This window comes from Podarcis cretensis, assembly GCF_951804945.1.
Source record: "Podarcis cretensis genome assembly, chromosome: 1".
In the NCBI taxonomy this organism is placed as follows: domain Eukaryota; kingdom Metazoa; phylum Chordata; class Lepidosauria; order Squamata; family Lacertidae; genus Podarcis; species Podarcis cretensis.
In genome coordinates this window covers 35153175-35174565 of record NC_137170.1, presented here as the reverse complement: position 1 = coordinate 35174565, position 21391 = coordinate 35153175, and the positions used below count along the sequence as shown (strand labels likewise).

The window sequence follows — 21391 nt, the reverse complement described above, 5'->3', positions numbered from 1 at the left end:
TACAGCGAACTTAGAGATGTGGCTAATCGTATTTTTTTTGCAAGGCAAGGTTCCCTGTGGAGGTGAGCAAAACGCTCACTAATGAAAAGGGTGTTCTACTTTCTAACTCCCTTTGTGTGTGCGCATGGGCGCATGCCTGTACAACATAAGCTGACCCGCTGTGTTAATCACTTCCTCCTTATTTTTCTCAACAATACAAGGAGGTATTTCAACAACCTACCACATTTCACATCCCTTGGATCCACTTTCTGGTTCCTTTGGATCTCTACCTGCACTCCCTCGTGCGTATTAAAGAATGCCATTGGACACAGCCACTTAAGATCATTTTAAAATATTTTTTGTTGCAGCCTATTGACACCCTTGCACAGGTTAAATAACATCTACAACCTTTTGCAAAAGTCCTGCCTTCAGAATACGTACGTACTGAATAGGTAGATGTTAAATGATATTTTCAAGCTTTTGTGGACATGTAACCTTTACCTTTAGTTAAGTCTGGCATACTCCTAGGTATATTTGCTCAGAATTTGCAGAATTGATGGGTTTTATGCATGAATAAACGTAGATCAAATTGCAGTTAATGCATTCTATCATATATATATATATATATATATATATATATATATGATCATGTGCTTCCTTGCTTATTTATTGCATTTATTACTTGCTTAATTATTGCATTTGCACACCATCCTTCTGCCAAAGCACCCAACGTAGTTTACAATTTTAAAATAGTAAAATAAATAAATGCTCTACAATGTAGAGTGACAATTGTCTCTGGCTGACAGGGAGGTGGTGGAAGAGGCTCCCTGGCCTGGCCTTGCTTGCTTCTGCCTTCCCTTGAGGCAGATGGCTCTTAATAAAGATCATGTTCTTTAAAAGTCCCAAATGTTCAAAATACTTTACTGACAAGTAAGTACGCATAGAATTGTTGCCTTAGTTTGGAACTAGTCACAAGAGGTGCATCTTTTGGACTGTGATTAAATTTATAATATCATATTCTAATTTTTGTGCAATTTTTTTGTAGTATTCCAGGAGAAAACTGGAAAGGAAGCTTAACTACCATCAAACATAGGTAAACTTTTTTTTTAATCTTGAAGCGCTATTTAATAATTTTGCTTATCACTACTTTGATCAAAGATTTTCAGCCCTGGCTTAAAGTGTTGTTTTTTAATTGTTTCTGACAATTTGGGCATATATAAATTTGTACAGGGGAATTTAGTGGCTGCTCTGCCCCCATTGTTCTGCCCGAACACTGATGAGGTTCAGCTCCGTGGACCTTCTGGCGGTTCCCTCACTGCGAGAAGTGAGGTTACAAGGAACCAGGCAGAGGGCCTTCTCGGTAGTGGGACCCGCCCTGTGAAATGCCCTCCCATCAGATGTCAAGGAAATAAAGAACTATCTGACTTTTAGAAGAGATCTGACGGCAGCCCTGTTTAGAGAAGTTTTTAATGTTAGATATTTTATCGCTTTATTATTATTATTCTGTTGAGAGCTGCCCAGCGTGGCTGGGGAAACCCAGCCAGATGGTTGGGGTATAATAAATGATGATGGTGATGATGCAATCCTGTACCCAGTTAATGTGAGAGTAAATCTCATTTAATTCAATGAGACTTACTTCTGGATGTATAGGATTGTGCTTTAAATTGAATGGTGAAATCACACAGAAATGTGTAAGTTCAGTAACCACCAAAATAAAAGGTTAAATTGTTGCAATTATTTTATGATATGTTTAATTATTGAATGTCCTGAGAATTCCTGCTGAATTCAAGTGAGTGAAAATAGCACAGTGTGTAATAGGAGTAGAAGTGGAGACAAAGTAAAGGTATTAGAGAAGAATACATTGCTGTAAAGGAAAAATCAGAAGAACATTTTCCAACTGCTGTAAACTACATACAGTGGCAGACTTCTACATGCATTACATAGTATATGGAGGTTTCAATTGTTTTCTGGTCCTCAGTCTGTGGTGACAAGTAAAATCATACCCCATCATTCTTGAGTTCAGTCACCTGAACAGTGGAGAAGACACTGCTTTCCTCCCCTCACGGCACTGGTTTCAAACTCCTCTGCCCAGGACTGCAGTGGGGAATAAAATACCACTACAATTCCTGCATAAATCAGCTGAGGAGTTTGTGGAGAGAAAAGCCTCTATGTCTGTGTTATTGTGTTATTTGCTACACTCTGGGTAATGTAGCCCAAACAGCCAAAAAAAGGTTCACCACCCTGCCTTATAGTGTTCTATAGTTTTGTATACCTCTGCCATCCCCTTATTTTTGCTATTCTGGTCATTCTTCCACCCCACCCCACCCAAAAAAAGGTCTAGATCAGAGCTTCCCAAACTTGGATCTCCAGCTGTTTTTGGGCTACAACTCCCATCATCCCTAGCTAGCAGGACAAGTGGTCAGGGATGATGGGAATTGTAGTCCAAAAACTGCTGGAGACCCAAGTTTGGGAAACCCTGGTCTAGATTTTTGAAGCTTTAGTTCAATAAAAACTGCATGTATGGCTTGGTGCCACAGCAATATCTGCTAACAGGAGGTGTGATGAATAAATGAACTCTATAATCGTAAAATCTTCATTTTTATATACTCCATCTAACTGTTGGGCAAGGCAGTGTGTGGCCTTTTTGTTTGGTGTACCCATGGTTTAGCTTACCTGAACAAGCCTTGGGCTCATGTGCTTCCTCCTCTCCTCATCTAGCACACCTGTGAGGATGACATTTGGTGTTTTCATTTCTATTTTCAGCCACAAATTAGCATTATTTCTGAACTTAGACACCTGTGGTCTTAACCACAGTCTACTGCCGTAGTGGGGACCCTGTGGTCCTGCAGATGTTGTAGGACTCCTACTCCTATCAGCCCTAGATAGCATGGTCCATGGGCAGGGATAATGACCTGTAGTCTAACAACACTAGGAGACCTTTGTACTAAACCATAGCTTAGCATTACATCTGAACAAGGATCCAACATGGTCCTCAAGTTTTGGATCAAGACATGAATAAATGCACCTTTTGATTAATTTTTTTTTTTTGCAATTTTTTTGGTATATAACATTTTTCTTCAATCATTGTTTGAAGGAAAATCAGGTTTACTTTGCAGATAATTTTATAAGCTGCTGATAACTGTCTATGGCTTGATTGATGTTGCAGTGGGCAGTGCCCATCTTGTAATCAGTCCTTGGAAAGTATTAACCTGAGTCCAGAAGAATACAGCACTCTCAAGGAAAGAATAATAAAGGATGTGATACAAGGGACTGATACATTTAGGAAAACAACCCCCCAGGTGAGTTGCAAGGAAACCAATATTTTGATACTGATTTGCTTATAAGAAATGATGTATTTGCCTATAACCCTGCTGTAATGCTGCCGCCACACTGGCAGAACAGCATGTTTTTTAAAAGTACCGTATTTTTTGCTCTATTAGATGCGCCAACCATAAGATGCACCTAGTTTTTAGGGGAGGAAAACAAGAAATAAGAAAGCAATGCAAAGCATCCTGAGTTAAGAGGGAGCGCTCCTCCATCTTCGCTCAGGAGGCTTTGTTGGGGCTATCCCTGAAGCCAGGAGAGCAAGTGGGATCAGTGCGCACTGATTCCTCTTGCCCTCCTGACTTCAGCGAAAGCAAGCCTACTGGCTTCCCCCCCCCACCTCCCGCAAAAGCCAGGGATAGCTGCGCGAAGCCTCCGCAGGCCAGCGGGATGAAGGCTCCCCGCTGCCCTGCGGAGGCTTCGCGCTGCTAAGGCAGAAGCTAGAACAGCTAGAGGGAGCGCTGCACTGCGATCCTGCTGGCTGTTCTAGCTTCTGGCTTAGCCACGCGAAGCCTCCGCAGGGCAGCGGGGAGCCTTCATCCCCTGCCCGGGAGAGGTTGCGCACGGCTAAGGCTCCCCCAAGAGCCGCACTCCCTTTAAAGAGCGTGCGGAGTGTGTGTGCGGCTCTTGAGGGCAGCCCTTCTCCCTCCTTGGAAAAGCTCCCAAGAGCTGCACACACGCTCCACGCGGCTCTTTAAAGGGAGCGCTGAGCAGAGCCTCCCGTCTGCATTCGCTCCATAAGATGCACACACCTTTCCCCTTACTTTTAAGGTGGGGAAAAGTGCGTCATAGAGCAAAAAATACAGTATTTTGTTTATGTAGCTCTTGATAGGTCCCCTCCTACCTAATTGCAGCCGCTGGGAGAGATCATCAGGAGGTTTGGGCTGGGTGTTCATCAGTATGCGGATGATACCCAGCTCTACCTCTCTTTTAAATCAGAACCAGTGAAGGTGGTGAAGGTCCTGTGTGAGTGTCTGGAGGCGGTTGGAGGATGGATGGCGGCTAACAGATTGAGGTTGAATCCTGACAAGACAGAAGTACTGTTTTTGGGGGACAGGAGGCGGGCAGGTGTGGAGGATTCCCTGGTCCTGAGTGGGGTAACTGTGCCCCTGAAGGACCAGGTGCGCAGCCTGGGAGTCATTTTGGACTCACAGCTGTCCATGGAGGCACAGGTCAAATCTGTGTCCAGGGCAGTTGTTTACCAGCTCCATCTGATACATAGGCTGAGACCCTATCTGCCTGCGGACTGTCTCGCCAGAATGATGCATGCTCTGGTTATCTCCCGCTTGGACTACTGCAATGCGCTCTATGTGGGGCTACCTTTGAAGGTGACTCGGAAACTACAACTAATCCAGAATGCGGCGGCTAGACTGGTGACTGGGAGCGGCCGCCGAGACCATATAACACCGGTCTTGAAAGACCTACATTGGCTCCCAGTATGTTTCCGAGCACAATTCAAAGTGTTGGTGCTGACCTTTAAAGCCCTAAACGGCCTCGGTCCAGTATACCTGAAAGAGCATCTTCACCCCCATCGTTCTGCCCGGATGCGGTTCCCTCATTGCGAGAAGCAAAGCTACAGGGAACCAGGCAGAGGGCCTTCTCAGTAGTGGCGCCTGCCCTGTGGAACGCCCTTCCAGCAGATGTCAAAGCGATAAACAACTACCTGACATTCAGAAGACCTCTTAAGGCAGCCCTGTTCAGGGAAGTTTTTAACGTGTGATATTTTAGTGTATTTTTGGTTTCTATGGAAGCCGCCCAGAGTGGCTGGGGAGGCCCAGCCAGATGGGCGGGGTATAAATAATAAATTATTATTATTATATTATTATTAATAATTGCTGCAGTAGCAAGCCATGGGACCAAAGCACAAATAATATAAAAATAGTCCTCAAAGGTTGTGCTTAATTTATGACTAATTCAGAATAACAGAATGAAGAACATTTTATATATGAGCTACTGTACATCATTAGCATGTGAATCATTGGTGGCCACCAGATTTTAAGCTGGCACCCACAGTACATACATATTTGAGGCCATTTCCTTTGGACTGGTATCTACTTTTAGCATCATAAATCCTTAAGCTGTAAACAAAACTATTGAAAAATGTATACATATTGCAACACTAGATGTTGTATCGTTAATCTGGACCTATTTATAGGTCCTCTGTGAGCAGACATTTCCATCCTGCCTGTGATGAGTCTGCTTCTGCCCATGAATTCGTTTGTTCCATTTTTAATAAATCATGCCACAGTTTAGAAATTATGCCATGTTAAAAGCACCATCTCTAGAATTAATAATTCAAATACTTGTATAGTTTGCCTCCTTGGAATGTAAACGGGCCACTGGATGGCGCTCGTGTTACATCTTGGATATGATGCTAGAGACAAAAAATATTAATGGAGATCAGAGATTGTGGAAGATGCATAACTAGTATTATTTCCCTTTCTTCTGCCCCACCCTTAAAGTGTCAGTTACTAATGGATCAGGGCATTTCTTTCAGGATCACATTCATGGAGTTGTGCCATTTACAAATTCTTCACTCTTCTACAAAAGGAACAGCATAGTAATGCTTTGATTTGTAAAGTAGGAATCCTTCTACTGTGAAATATGCTGTTACAGTCGTACCTCAGCTCCCGAATGCCTTGGGAGTTCAACGTTCCGGCTCCCAAACGATCAAAAACCGGAAGTGAGCATTAACGTTCTTTTGGGAGCTGAATGTCCAATGGGGCTTCTGTGGCTTCCGATTGGCTGCAGGATTCTGAATGTTTTGGAAGTTGAATGGACTTCCGGAACGGATTCCGTTTGACTTCTGAGGTACGACTGTATTTCTGATTTAGGGAGTTTGCTGCTCTTTAAACTAGTTGTAGCGATGTAGTTCAATGAAGCCGCTTCCTATGTTAGGACCAACTATGGGCTGAGCAAACTCCCAGTTCAAATCGTGCCTCGTCCATGAAATAATCTTGACAGCCTTAGGCAAATTCTTTTTCTTTTTTTAATCTCTGTTTAAGTTCACTTTGTGCCGTGTTGGCTAATAATAGTGGCTTCCCTAGTGGGGCTTTTATCAGAAATAATGAGGAGGTGTGTTTGGGACCAGACGTGGGGGAATCCATAGTTGGATTTAACTTTTGAATTCAGCCCAGGCCTCCCGATCATGATTTGTTGGGGAGAAACAAAGCACAAGTACTGGTTTGGCTGTAACACAGAATTAGCCGTTTGATTGGTTTTCCCCTGCTCTAGGAAGAGAGGAGCAAAGTGCTCAAAGTGCGTGGTCACCACCATTAAGGCATGTACAACCTAATTTTGCTAACTGTGTTTCATGGCCAGCATTGTTTCCAAATGCAGTCATCATTATTTCCATTAATCGTGTGTTTTACTGTACAAATGAGAGTATATGCAAGTGTGCAGCTCCTCTGTATCTACCACTTAACAGTTTTTTAGCTATCAGTCACAGAAAAACACACATGTTTTTGTGTTAAACATGTCTGTCTCAAAATCCCAAGAGCCTCTTCATTTCCTGACCTGTTCCTCACATGTTCAGGAACAGGAAATGATGGGGTTTTAGGGGGTTGGAGGTGTTTGATAAGGAAAGTAATTTTGCTGCAGTGGCCAAGAGTAGATTGACTAGTGTTGATGCTGGTTACGGGGCTATTTTTTCTGTCAGGCCTTTCTGTTGGTGTTAACTCTTTAAGCCCTTAACAGTTTAACTTTGGTACTTTAAAGTCTTCTGTATGTTTCTCTTTATATGCTATTGTCATAATTTGAGGGCCTACTCCAGATCCCTTGAACTTGTTGGGCAAGGTTGGCATTAACTAGGATTAGGGGTGAGGTGAGTGCTGCACCCCAAAGTCGAATTTGACTAGAATTAACCATCCGGGGTCCTTTGCCTTTTTACCTTTAGCCACCCTATGTAAAGTCTTGCCAGGCACAATGTGTCAGGACATATCCTTATAGTGCTGCAATCACTTAAAAAGATGGAGCTTTTTAAAAAGGCCCTAAGCTGTTCACTTTGTGTTTTATTTTGACAAGAGTTTGGAATTGTTAAATTTGTATTTAGATTTATGGTAATACTTTGACATTGTGATTGGTTTTGAGTCAGGGATTGTTTTTGCTTTGTGTTGTCTTGCTCTTTTAATTGTTAGCCACCTTGAGTTTCTTTGGAAAGCTAGGCAAGATTGAAAATTTAAATCAATCAATCAATCTGCCTGAAAGGAAGGAAGTGTATATGTATATGTATATGTATATGTATATGTATATGTATATGTATATGTACAGTGGTACCTCGGGTTACATACGCTTCAGGTTACATACGCTTCAGGTTACAGACTTCGCTAACCCAGAAATAGTACCTCGGGTTAAGAACTTTGCTACAGGATGAGAACAGAAATCGCGTGGCAGCAGCAGCAGCAGAGGGAGGCCCCATTAGCTTAAGTGGTGCTTCAGGTTAAGAACAGTTTCAGGTTAAAAATGGACCTCCGCAACGAATTAAGTACTTAACCCGAGGTACCACTGTATATGTATGGACATGGGTGGCACTGTGGTCTAAACCACTGAGGTTTGAATCCATGTCATGGGACGAGCTCTCATTGCTCTGCCCCGGCTTCTGCCAATCTAGCATTTTGAAAGCACACTTGTGCAAGTAGATAAATAGGTACCACTGTGGCAGGAAGATAAATGGCGTTTCCGTGCGCTCTGGCACTTGTCACGGTCTTCCATTGCACCAGAAGCAGTTTAGTCATGCTGTCCACATGACCCGAAAAGCTGTCTGTGGACAAACGCCAGCTCCCTTGGCCTGAAAAGCACCCCAAAATCACCTTTGACTGGACTCAACCATCCATGGGTCCTTTAGCTTTTACCTATGTATATGTATTTATAGATATAATTTTAATGTGTGGCTCAAGAAACTTGAGCTTCAATGGCAGTAGTAGAATCATAGAATTGTCAAATTGGAAGGGACCACGCAGGTCATCTAGTCCAACCCCCTTCAATGCAGCATTTTTTTTGCCCAAGTTGGGGCTCAAACCCACAACCCTGAGATTAAGAGTCTCATACTCTACCGACTGAGCCATCCCAGTAGTAGAAAGAGAGTTCTTCATGAAAAGAGTCGTTATTAATGAAATTGGCTGCCACAAGATATGGCGGCAGCTACATACGCACAGGTGGGATAAATTTTATGGGGGATAGGTCTGTCCAACAGAGAAATAAAACCTCCATTATCAGGAGCAGTATGCCACTGAATTCCCATTGCTGAGTGGCAAACTGTAGGGAAGGCCTGTGTCCTCCTTTCCAGGAGGATATGACTGGCCACTGTTGGGAGTGAAATGCTGGACTAGATCAGCCTTTTGTCTGGGTCAGTAGGACTGTTCTTATGCACATGCATCTATAATTAGCAGGCCACTAAAGGGAGAGAACCTATGGGTATGTTATGTTGGTGGGTTGATCCTCGGGGTCCCTGCCAACTCTATGATTCTATAATTTGATGATTGCTAAAAGTGAATCATTATTTTGAGTAATTATTTGGCTTCTGCTACATATTTTGGGAACTTACCATGGTTAGAAATGGCTGGAGTTTTTAACACAAAGCTGGGGCTTTTCTGGAAGGGATTTGTTGTGGGAAAAGCTTTAGTCTTAGCCTTGATAATAGAATGTTTGTTTTGCAAGTATTGGATGTTTGGGGAGATTCCATTTCTCACTAATAATAGCTCTTGCAGCAGCTGCCTGAGATCAGATGTAGATAGAGAAAGGCATCTGTTCCGTTAATGTTTTATTATTATTATTAAGGCATATTTGCACGTATCCTTGCCCAAATTATATGTTATGATGTAGTGACTGAGATGCCTGCAGTCTCAAGAGGTTGTGTCAGTGACGTTGCTCTTAATTTTAACTTATTTTAATAGGAAAAGCAGTATTTGCTACAGCACAGGGCCTTTTAACTGAAATAACATCCTGATTGTAGGCTTATTAAAAGACGTAAAGAATGCTGGACAACAGGGGAAACATCACTGAGCTGTTCAGCAATTAGCGTGGTATCCATTTAAGACTGAATTTTTCAGTTCCTGTGTAACATAATTTCTAAATCTTCCTGCTGCTGGGAACTGATGTGCATGCTTACTGTGGAAAATGACTTAAAACCCTTGTTTCAAAGAAACGTTGATGTAAAAAAAAACCCTAGAATACTAGCTCCCTGAAATGTAACTTCAATTCCCATATCTCAAGAAATGTATAAATTACTGTTTCCATTATGGCAGAGAAGGCTGCTGGCTCTTCCTGGGCTTGAGAGGATAAGTAGTTTTATGGACGCCGTTATGGAACGGTTGGTTACTAATTTTTCGTACTCAGTGAGGTGATCTGCCTTTGTGATCAGGTGGATGCACACGAGGCCCTTTCTCGTGAAGCCACAGTGAGTCACTGAAGACACATGGCTGGCATTCCCCTCCCTAATCAGTCACACAGTGATCCAACTCAGGTATTTTTCTTTCTGAAACCAGCTTGTGAAACCAAATATAAATGAATGGATGATTGACGCCTGTGGAATCCTTCTTTTGTGCCACCATGTGCGTTAGAGAAGCATCGGTAAAGACATCAGAGATACCACTGCTGTACACTCTCTCACTTCCTCTGAGCTCAACAGAGTCTGACTGAGACCAGCAAGCAGAGTTTCCAGGTAGACAGCTGGAATCACGCCTTAATCGCTGTCCTTTCCAGATATTTGTTGTTTACTTGTTACTCTTAGTGGAAGTCATCAATGCACCAGTGCACACCTGTGGTCGACTGACTCTTCGAAGCTACTCAGTCAGCCCTATTACTTATCACAAGAAGGAAATAACTAGATGAATTTGACTGTAATGGTAGCTAATTATCACCTTTCAGCCATTTGTTAGTTAGCCAAAGAGCTGCAGTGACAGTTTAATGATTCATTAACTCAATTCTATTTCCACCCCACCCCCCTTCTCATCTCATTGTTCGGCTCAAGCTCTAATTTCATTTCACTTAATTAATTTCAGTCTAATTTGGTTGAGTGGTGTTTGGAGAGAGAAAAAGTTCACAGAAAAATTTAATTTCCTGCTTCTGAAGGATGTGCCAAAATATTTCTACCAAGAGATTGAGCCTGTAAAAAAATCACTCTTCGATGCTGTATTCATAGGGAAACTTTTTAAGGCCTAAATCTGTTGGATTCCACTTCACATTGCATCACATGCTTAACAGCTGCTGGTCATGATGGCTATAATACGCCACTTCCAGGATCCAAGGCCACATCCTTCTGAATGGTTGCTGGGAAACAGCAGTGCCCTCATGTCTTGTTTGTTCTTAAGCACTTTTAAACTAGCTTTGCAAACTGAATGAAAATGCTGTTCGGGTAGCTAAAGTATGTGGGAGTCTTCCTTTCATTTTTGGGTTGTCATTTTGGAGCAATCTTTCCCCACACGGAGCTGTCACCTCATCTTGCATACCACAAACTCCATTTTTAGTTCATTTTTTCTGCTCATAGCATACGCAGGTTCCTACCCAATTGCCTTCTTCCTCTCACTCTCCCCTTTTGTGGTCCCCATGTGACCTCCTCTTGGCCTTTCACGAGAGGCAGTTTAGAAAGCTGGCAAAGTAATTATATTATTGATGCGTTCATGTTATAAGTTTGCAAAGGCCCTTTTACAGACGACACTCTTGCATGTAATATAATCCTACATAAAAACCAGCATGGACATGCAGCATTTCCAACATAAGTAAAATCAGTACTGATTTAAAAAATATGAAAGGTGCAAAGCAGAGCTTATAAAAGCCAATTGGCTCATGGAAATCCTCCGAATTAAGCAAGCCTTAGCAGGCCATAATGAGGGGGCCACAACCAACCAACCAAAAGAAAAAAGGCCAGGTTCTCATTCTTGAGGTTGTACAGTTTGAGAAACTTGGGAATAGGCCCACTCAGATGACCTGAGCTACTAGCAGAGTTTATAGGGGAAGTGGTTTTCATATGTCTCCGAAGTGGCACTGATTGGGGAAATTCTGTACAGGGTTACAGCTGGTGCAAGAGCGAGAAACTTGCAAACACTGACTGATTAGATATTTTTTGGTAGAATGGTTGGCAATACTATTGGGGTCAGAATGGGAAGTGTTTATGGTGCATCCGCAGGGCTTGTCCTTAGGTGTAAACTTATTGGTAACAAGCCATAGCAGATTCCCCGGGGGGGGGGGGGAAATATTAGCATGTCAGTTTTGCTTTCCTTTTGTGCTGCAGAAGTGTCTAGGGTAATTAGAAGGCTTTGGTGATATGTGTGAGTTGACATGGTTCATTTCGGGAAATGCACCTGCAATAACCCCTGAGAGGCAGTTTGAGTAACAAAAGCAATAGGGAGTTCCCAGAAGACTTGCTGTCAGGTATTTTGGAAAAAAAAGAAGAAGCAAGAACAGGATTCGAAATGTAGGTTTTAAAAATGTAATGTGGAGGTAGTGACTAATGTCGGTGACTAATGTCAAACGTTGGAACAAAGTGCACTGTCACATGTATTATTGATAAGACTGGGAGAACTGGGTTTTCTCAAGATCTGCTGGTTGCCACGTTGTAGGGCAAAAATGAAAAGAAAATCCTAGCCACCCCAAGTACTTTGCTTTGCCATCCTGCAATTCTCAGTTGATTTCAGTAGTTTTACTTCATCTGCATCCTACCTGATTGAAAGTGGAACTGTAGGTTGCAATTTAGATACACTTGCTTGGGAGTCAGTGCCAGTGAATTCATTGGGGTTTACTTCTGAGCAGACATGTATAGGATTGTATTGTTACCCCCACTCTGTCCATTTGGGCCTATTTTGTGTTCTTTGATTCTTTGCACACTGGTGAACTTTCCCCTTCAAAATCATGCGTGTAAATCAAAATGTCCTTTTGTTTTAGGTAATTGAATGAGAAGCTAAAAGAGCTCGGGGGTTTTTTGTCCTAGGAGTGCAGCATAGCTTGATCATCTTGTTAACTACATGTTGAGCACCATTGGTACTATTTTGCTCACTAAAATAATTTATGCACAGCAAAAAGTTTGGATAATTACTTCAGACTCCTCTGTGAAGTTCAGGCCTCTGACTTTACTGCTTCCCTGTCCTGCAATACACCTAGCCCAAAACACACTCCTGTATTTCCACAGCCTCCAGACCTCCTGCCCATGCCCTGTGTGATGTTCCTTTTTCTATGCTTTCATTTTGGATTGTGTTTTCTTCTGCAGCGACTGCAAAAGAACTGGTAGAGGAAGTTGTTGTTTCTTGGTTGCCCGCTAAGAGGCAGCTGCTACTTGCTATGAGAGAGGTTTTACTCAGATTACCAGGAATTGAGAGGGGTTGGGAAAACCACAGTTTCCCAGTTTCATTTCTGCAAACGCTGGAAGTAATGAATTAAAACAGCACACATGGATAACTCAACCCAAAGTGGATTGCCGACATCGCTCAGAGTAGTTTTTCAGATATGTCTGTACCACTTCATGGAGTTCTAAAAATGATTTGATAAGCTTGATTGGCACCTCCATCCTAAATATGGCAGAAATTAGTTCATAAACATTATGTTTAGGCCTAAAGAGAACAAATAAGCTGTGTAGCTACTGCAAGTATAAAAAATAAAATTTCCAGGATATGTTCCTATCAACTGTTTAGAGTTGGGGCTAATATGTACTCAGTAATTAAAAAAAAAATCAATTCTGTGCTCGGGTATCCTTGTATTGTGCCAAGAAAAGTGGATTTCTGAAACTTATATGCAAATTAGCATACATTAATTATCAGTTTTTTATATAGACTTAGATATATAAATTAATATAGATATATAAAAATAAAAATAGATAAATAAATAAATATGCAGGCTGTAGAAGTTCTAAATTTCTGACTTCTGAATCTTCATAATATATTGCCCATATACATTGAAGCTTATCATTGCAAGCATAAGGACTAGAAACTTACCTGCAGTAAAAAGAGCAATAAAAGATAGCCTGGTTGCTGAATTCTGTGCCCATTACCAATTTATTTTCTTTCATTGAATATATAAAATCTGGTTGAAAAAAACAAAAATAGCAGGGTATATAATAAGTCAGTTATGTTTCATTGTTGCTTTTCTTTCAACTTCTTACCCTCTCTCTATCTATTTTTTTTAGGAACTTGAAGAATTTCAGACATTCGTGAATCAGTGTCCCCCTTTTGATATTGTGATTGATGGACTCAACGTTAGCAGAGTTTACAACAAAGCTGTTCCATCTCAAACTGTAAGTACCATTCTATCTCTTAAATAACTGTGTGTGTGTAATAGCTATTTTACCGCTTCAAATCATGGTTTAGCATTCTGGCTTTTCCTGGAGCCATCGACCATAGTTTCTCATTTTGTCTTAACTGAGAAACTCTGGTTAACTGAAGGTTTGTTTGTTTACTTCCTAGTGTTTAGGAAGCAGGGAAAGGGGCTGCATTTGCTGCCATAAGGCTCTTTCACACCCTCTTATTATGCTGAAATATGATAACTTGGACATGGCCAGCATGTTAGAATCCATGCACAGAAAGCTTACGCCATTATTTATAGAGGACCCCCATTCTAAGTAAAATGTTCAGGGAAATGTTCAAGGGATACCAGGGATGAGGACCTGTAGGAAAAGAATGAATTGACTGCAGACAAGAGTGAGAGAGGTGTTTCCAGATAGGCACAGCCCACTTGTGCACTGTGCTGATCATTGCCACTTCCAACAGGTATCCCCATGCATACAATCAAAGTTTAGTGTGAAATCTGTCATGAGAAGCAGCCACTGGGATGGGAGGAATTCAAGGTCTCCTCTTGACATCAGTTTAGTTAGTGATTGGGCACAAAAAAAAGAAGCACCTCAGAGGTGAGGTACCTTTTTAAAATCATGAGTGTCTAGAGTTCTTGTTGCCACTTTTTTTGCATAGTGGATGCTGTCCCTCTAGCTCCATACAGTCTTTGGACTAAAACATCCATTGCCATGGGAATTGCTTTTTTAGCTTGTGGTTGTTTGACAGGGTGATCTCTTACCAGCTTTTGACAGAAATCGTACAGCTTTTGCATCTGGCAGAGTATTAACTGAGGCTGTGGTGGTGCACAAAAGCCTTATCAGAAACATGGCGTAATGGTCTTGCTATTACTCTCCTTAACCCTGTAACGTATCTTTCCTGGTTTTTTCATATCTGTGGCTAAGTCACTAACTATTGGCTGGTGGAAGCAGGGATTTACTTGTTGTCGTGTACTGGTAAGTTGAACAAGTTTTGCAGAAGGTGCAGTGAGAACTCAGTATGGTTTCTGATAACTGGCAGCTCAGCCCTGGTGTAAGGAGAAGAAGCTCAGAGTTGATGTGAGGAACAGTGGTGAGCCAGTATAGAAACATGCAGTACGTCAATGCAAATCCAAGACATGTGCCAGTTTGTGTCATTGATTGCATACTCACTCGCTGGATCATCATCTTGTTGTGTTGAATGGGCTTTCATGTTCCTGTGACCCTTGTGAGTGAAGCTGTCAGGAGACTCGTACTCCCAGCAGGGTCACCCAAGGCAGTAAGGTCAAAGGGGAGGAGCTAGACAAAGAATGGTCCAAAAAGTCCTCAACGGCAGAACAGGTGGAAGATAACAGGCAGTATGTTACAGCGGCTGTGAAGGTGGATGAAGGCTGCAGCTGATAAGAATCTACTGGTCATTGTGATTACTCATATCATTGGAATAGAGCCTTACTGCGAAGACTGTGCGTTGGTCAGCGTGCACTAATCTACACACATCAAACAAATTCATGCACAGGTGCCTTCCAAAAACCCATCCCAAATCCAAACACCGTGTTTATGAAGAACAATCTTACTTGGCTGCAAGTGATCGCCAAAAAAGAAGAAGATTGGTTGCATACATCCCCATGTGCAAAAACACCCTACCAGGGTGTTTCCCCCACCTTGGTTTCAGTTTTGGCAGTTGGATCATTGGGCATCAGGACTAGGGACGTACCTTGGGGTTGGTCAGGCTGGTGCCTGCCAAGGGCACAGACTCAGAGGTGTGTGCAAAAACCACGCCTTTCGCACTCTTTCCAAATCGGGCATGCGCTCCCTGGGCCGCTGTTCCGCTGCTCTGGGCACCTAGACAAGGTGTGCAGGATCCTTTGCCAAGGGTGCAAAGGAGCCTAGATATACCTCCAATCAGGACTATATGAATACACAGTGTAAGAACCGAATCACATGGCATGTTCTACATGCAAAGGGGCTACATTCCGAGATTAACTTCTGTGTGCACCCCCTCCCCCAACACAACATGTAGTCAACATTTGGGGTTGATAATAATCGTGGCAAAAATGATTTTAGCAGGCGTATGTAACTGAAGAGGAATGCAGCCCAGCAAAAAGGAAGCTATGTAATGTTCTGACTAGAAAAGAAAATCCCTGATGTCTTCTGCAGAAGCTGCAAAATCATTGTGGTAATCTAACACAACATCCTGTTAGGTCTCCAGATATGTCGCTTTTAGTTAAACGAAAGTAATCTCTCACAGGCCTTTAATTTCCACATGAAAAACGAGGATAAGGGGAAAGCATCCTCACCCCACATTTGTACAGGTTGTTGTAAAAAATTTCTTCTAAGTCTGGAATTGTCAAGCAAACGCATATAGGAGTTGAGTAGAATAATAGGAAGGAGATTCTAGATGTGTGTGGAGGAACAAAAGAAACAATCTTATCAGACACATTGATGGAATTCCCAGCTTGGAATGGGAGCACTTTTAGCATGTTATGAGGTAAAACAGAAAGTGTACACACTGTTCTCTTACATGTCCAAGCTAAAGGAAGTGTGGTGTTATCTAAGAGTCATCTCTGTTAATCAGATACTGTGTGTTTTTGTTTTGTTAAACAAATAATTCTGAAAACTCTGAAAGGTCAGTGTCAAAACTTAAGCTACTCCCGCAGGGCCAGGCTAAGTTTGTGAGCAGCCATACCTGATTTCCACACCTGGAGGGTATGTTCTCTAGCTTGGGGTCCCTGAGTTCAGTGGCTTGAGCTGGGCAAACTGGAAGCCGGTGGCTGAATTGTGACAAGCGGAAGGGACTGCTCCACCATCAGAGCAAAGGCAGATGGTCTGACTGATCCCCACTTGCACCTGGTGACAACCGTGAGATCTAAGCATACAAGATCCGCAGTAGATCTCTGCCCTTGGGCTTCTGCATTCAGGCCCCAACAAGCTATCACACAGGCTGCTGTGATGTAAATGTGAATCACAGAATTATAGACTCATAGAGTTGGAAGGGACCCATTGGGTCATCTAGTCCAACCCCCCCGCAATGCAGGAATATGCACCCATGTGGGGATCAAACCCGTGACCTTGGCATTATCAACACCATGCTCTAACCAGCTGAGCTAACTGGCATGTAATTTGTCTTCAGTAACCAGCCGACGAGACGCCGCCACGGGGCAAGTGAGGAAAAGAGGAACTTCTAGATTAAGTGCCTGCAAGGCAGCATTGGTGGGCTTCACTGTCAGCCTGAACTTTGAGTCCTTTCCTTCCCCTTGTTACTTGCAGTCGCCCAAAAGCTGCACCATTGTAGTCTCCCAGGAGGAATGCAGGGGCTTTCCGCTCCACCCCTGCTTCTGTTGTTGCAAGGATATGGTGGGAAATGCCAGGGATCCCATTTCTATTTTTCCTAAGCATTAGGGAGGCTTTCTGGTGCAACACTTCCTCCTCTTCCTGTCTTCCTTGCTCTGAGTTTAGAATTGTTCCTCGCTTTCGGGCGGGGGGGGGGGGGCGGTGCACCCAGAAAGAGGAGAGAGAATGAAGGACTGATATTATGGTGTGTATGTAACACAACTTAAAAACACTCTTCGCTGAGATTAAAACAGACTGAAAGACCTGGGTGGAGATACAAAATACACACAAGGCAAACCTGAACAAAAGGCCACCTTGAGATGTGTATCAGAGGCACGTGATCCTGTATTCTCACTTTACATGTTTCGGGGCTGATACTGGAGGCATTTAAAACCAGCTCTAGAGCTGAGACATGACTTGATAAGCAAACATTTCTGAATAATTCCCATGGGAGTCTAACACCGAGGGATCTGAACAAAAATGCAGCGCAGGAAAATAGCATGTGGCTGTGTGTTTGGCAATTTCAAGACATCAGGCAATACAGTGGTGCCCCGCAAGACGAATGCCTCGCTAAACGAAAAACCCGCAAGACGAAAGGGTTTTCCGATTTTTTAGCGGCTTCGCCAGACGAATTTCCCTATGGGCTTGCTTCGCAAGACGAAAGCCCATAGGGAAATCTCCGGGGACAGCGGGGAAGCGCTGCGCGCCTTCTCCTCTGTTCCCGGACTTGTCCTAAGGCTTGCGGTGGGAGGTCCGGGAACAGAGGACAAGGCACGAAGGGCTTCTCCTCTGTTCCCGGGCTTGCGGTGGGAGGAGGGTTTTTCCTCCCCACCGCCAACATTCAGAACAGCCTTCTGAATGTTGGCGGTGGGGAGGAAAGCCCTCCTCCCCCGCCAGCCTTCAGAAGAGTTCCCGCCTAGGCTGCGGATAGCAGCCTGCTGCCCCGCGAGGGGCGCTCTTAAGCAGAGCGCCCCTCGCGCGGGGCAGACATTCGCCGCTTGGGGAGCCCTGCAGGGGAAGTCCTGCAGGGCTCCCCAAGCTGCGAATGTCTGCCCCGCGTGAGGGGCGCTCTACTTAAGAGCGCCCCTCGCGGGGCAGCAGGCTGCTATCCGCAGCTTGAAGAGCCCTCTGGACCTCTTCTGAAGGCGGGCGGGGGGCAAAAGTCTTTGTCCCCCCTGCCTGCCTTCCCGGGGGCTTTTAAATCGCCCCGGGACAGCGGAGAATTCATCTGCTGTCCCGGGGCGATTTTAAAATGCTGGCGGGTGGCAGCGCTGCCGCTCGCCAGCATTTTAAGATCACCCCGGACAGCGGAGAAGTCTCCACTGTCCCGGGGGCTTTTAAAATGCTGTGGGACGGCAGCGAAGCCTTCGCTGCCGCCTGCCAGCATTTTAAGATCGCCCCGGGACAGCGGAGAAGTCTCCGCTGTCCCGGAAAGGCAGGCCTGGGGAAGCAAAGACTTTCGCCCCCCCGCCGGCCTTCAGAAGAGGTCGGGGGACAGACTGTCCCCGGACCTGGTCTGAAGGCGGTTTCCATAGGAACGCATTGATTGATTTTCAATGCATTCCTATGGGAAACCGTGCTTCGCAAGACGAAAAACTCGCAAGACGAAAAGACTTGCGGAACGAATTAATTTTGTCTTGCGAGGCACCACTGTATAGGCCTTGTATTGTAACACAGAGAGCTTGCCTTTATTTAATAAGTGGCACACAACTGTAGCAGAAGGGAATAAAGTGGTACCTCGGGTTAAGAACTTAATTCGTTCTGGAGGTCTGTTCTTAACCTGAAATTGTTCTTAACCTGAAGCACCACTTTAGCTAATGGGGCCTCCCGCTGCCGCCGCTGCACGATTTCTGTTCTCATCCTGAAGCAAAGTTCTTAACCCGAGGTACTATTTCTGGGTTAGTGGAGTCTGTGACCTGAAGCGTATGTAACCTGAAGCGTATGTAACCCAAGGTACCACTGTATTGTGAAGTGATGTTGAGAAGGAAGAAAACTGATAGGTGGGAACTGTGTGTATGCGGAACCAAAATGTGCTACCTGAGGGGGGGAGGGGGGAGACCTCAAACCTGGTGAGCAAATGCAATCTTCCAGGTCTCTCTGTCTGGCCTTTCCTCAGGCCACCCCCCCCCCTTCCATGCCACGCTCTTCACTGATTCTGCTCTACCCATTCTTTGAGCGCTGTTTGCCTGGCTGGAATGTGTCCTTGAACCATGCTGATAGCTCTTGCTTGCTTGTACAGAGAGTGTAGAAAAGTCTGAATTGTGCGTGACTTGAATGTAGGATATTGCACAAAGCCTCCACACACTTTTTTTTCTGGCCCTGCCCATCACTGCTATGTGGCCCCCAGAAGCTTGGTTGTGAGGAAATCTGGCCCTTGGGCTGAAAAAGATTCCACTGGGAGCCAGTGTAGTGTAGTGGTTAAGAGCGGTGGACTCGTAATCTGGGGAACCGGGTTCGCGTCTCCGCTCCTCCACATGCAGCTGCTGGGTGACCTTGGGCTAGTCACACTTCTCTGAAGTATCTCAGCCTCACTCACCTCACAGAGTGTTTGTTGTGGGGGAGGAAGGGAAAGGAGAATGTTAGCCGCTTTGAGACTCCTTCAGGTAGTGGTAAGGCGGGATATCAAATCCAAACTCTTCTTCTTCTTCCCCAACCCTGCCTCAACACTAAGTCTAGGGCTGGTGTAAAGTAGCACCACTGAGGTACAGGAAAGAGCATTAGGATGAGCCCCACCTCTGGGTTGTGCATATCCCTGCTACAACCTTTTTCAGCCATCCAGGCTGAAACTTGGCTGACAAAGTATATTGGGGGAGTTCCATCGGGGCTATCTGTTTTGGGAGTTGCATTTCTGCTGTGGTTTCCACCCAAACCTATTGCACCTCAGCTGCCTAATCTTCCATTTAGGGTTGTCTCACATCAGCAATTGCCATGTTGCATTAGAGGGTTCAATAATTTTGCCATGCAATGCAAAAGTGGGCAGGGAAAAAACCTTCCAGAAGTAAAGGGTAAATGAGGGACGGGAGGCGGGGATGAAGGAAACGTTCAGATTGATTGCACACTCATCCCTATTGTATTTTGAAATTTAGGAAAATTAGATGCGTAATGTAAAGGTGTCCTGCGGCAACTCAAATATTTCTGTAATGCGTATGTAGGTGGTAGGCAATTGTAGGTCATAAAGCACATTTTGAGTCATGTTTTTTGAACAGCTTTTCTTTTGTGAAGCGTTTGCACTATTTGTAGATGCAGGCTGAAGGCTGAAGAAATGAATGCTTCCCCACACAAGCCAATTTTCTGCTTACAGGGAAAATTCATCAGGGGAGGGTTTCTTCTGACTGTGCTACTTTTCAGCTTGCTAGGAGGGTTTTTGCTTTAGGCAGGGGAGCATTCAGAATGTGTGAAGTGGAACAGTTCACTCTGCAGTGCCCGCCCACTCCCAATTCTGCTGCTTGGCCTACACTCAGGAGAAAGTGGGTGAAACGCATAATCTGCTTATGTCAAGCTTATTTTCTAGGTCACATGAGGCTCAAACTAGACATAATAGTGGCTGATGCAGGTCTACTGAAATCAAGTATAAGGCAAGCAGGGGGAATCCAGGGACTCATTCTTAGATGGTGATAGGCAAAGTGAGTGAGAGGGTTCCCATAGTCTGTTGCCCAAACTCATTTCCCCCCTACACTTAGGCTCTAATACCAGAACTGTGTCCAGTTGGGAGGGAAATTCATTTGGAGGGGGATGGCTGGGGAGAAAGCTGCAGACCTTTGCTTGCGTTTCTAACAGGGCAAGTTAGAAATAGGATGGGTGTCTTTGCAGTAGGAAGGTAGGTTGAGCCACAGCACGATCATGTCCTGTTCCTAGTGTATGTTCCCATTTGAAGCAGTGTTCCAAATTAGCCAGGCGTGTTTTGCAACTGGCATGTTTCCAATTGCGACTACAGTGGTACCTCGGGTTGAGTACTTAATTCGTTCCGGAGGTCCATTCTTAAACTGAAACTGTTCTTAACCTGAAACACCACTTTAGCTTATGGGGCCTCCTGCTGCTGCTGCACCGCCGGAGCCCAATTTCTGTTCTTATCCTGAAGCAAAGTTCTTAACCTGAAGCACTATTTCTGGGTTAGCGGAGTGTGTAACCTGACATGTATGTAACCTGAAGCGTATGTAACCCGAGGTACCACTGTATATGGAGATCTCTGGATGTCAGGATCTCCATCTGGCTGGCCTCACCAGCTTTCTTATGCCGGTAAGCAGAAGAGCTTATTTAGTGCATTTATATCCCACATTTTTCTCCAAGGAGTACATGGTTCACTTCCCCTCCTTAGTTAATTCCTACAACGACCCTGTGAGGTAGGTGAAGAGGCTGTGACTGGCCCATGGTCACCCAGTGAGCTTCATGACTGAGTGGTGATTTCAACCCTGATCTTTCAGGTCCTAGTCCGGCACTCTAACCACTACACCACACTGGCTAGAGTACCTCTGCTATGGGGCAGTTATATGAATTAAGTAGGGAAATAAGTATGGGTAAAGCAAAATGTCA

At 44.2% G+C, this 21391-nt stretch overlaps 1 protein-coding gene across 1 annotated transcript in view; it reads left to right on the top strand.

Moving 5' to 3' along the window:
* The window catches only part of PRORP (protein only RNase P catalytic subunit), a 50203-nt gene that overhangs the window by 3088 nt on the left and 25724 nt on the right, over positions 1-21391 (top strand). The window contains exons 3-5 of the mRNA XM_079954725.1: positions 1025-1072; positions 3146-3278; positions 13415-13522. Of these exons, the coding sequence (XP_079810851.1) occupies positions 1025-1072; positions 3146-3278; positions 13415-13522 (289 nt within the window). The remainder of the gene's footprint in view (positions 1-1024; positions 1073-3145; positions 3279-13414; positions 13523-21391) is intronic.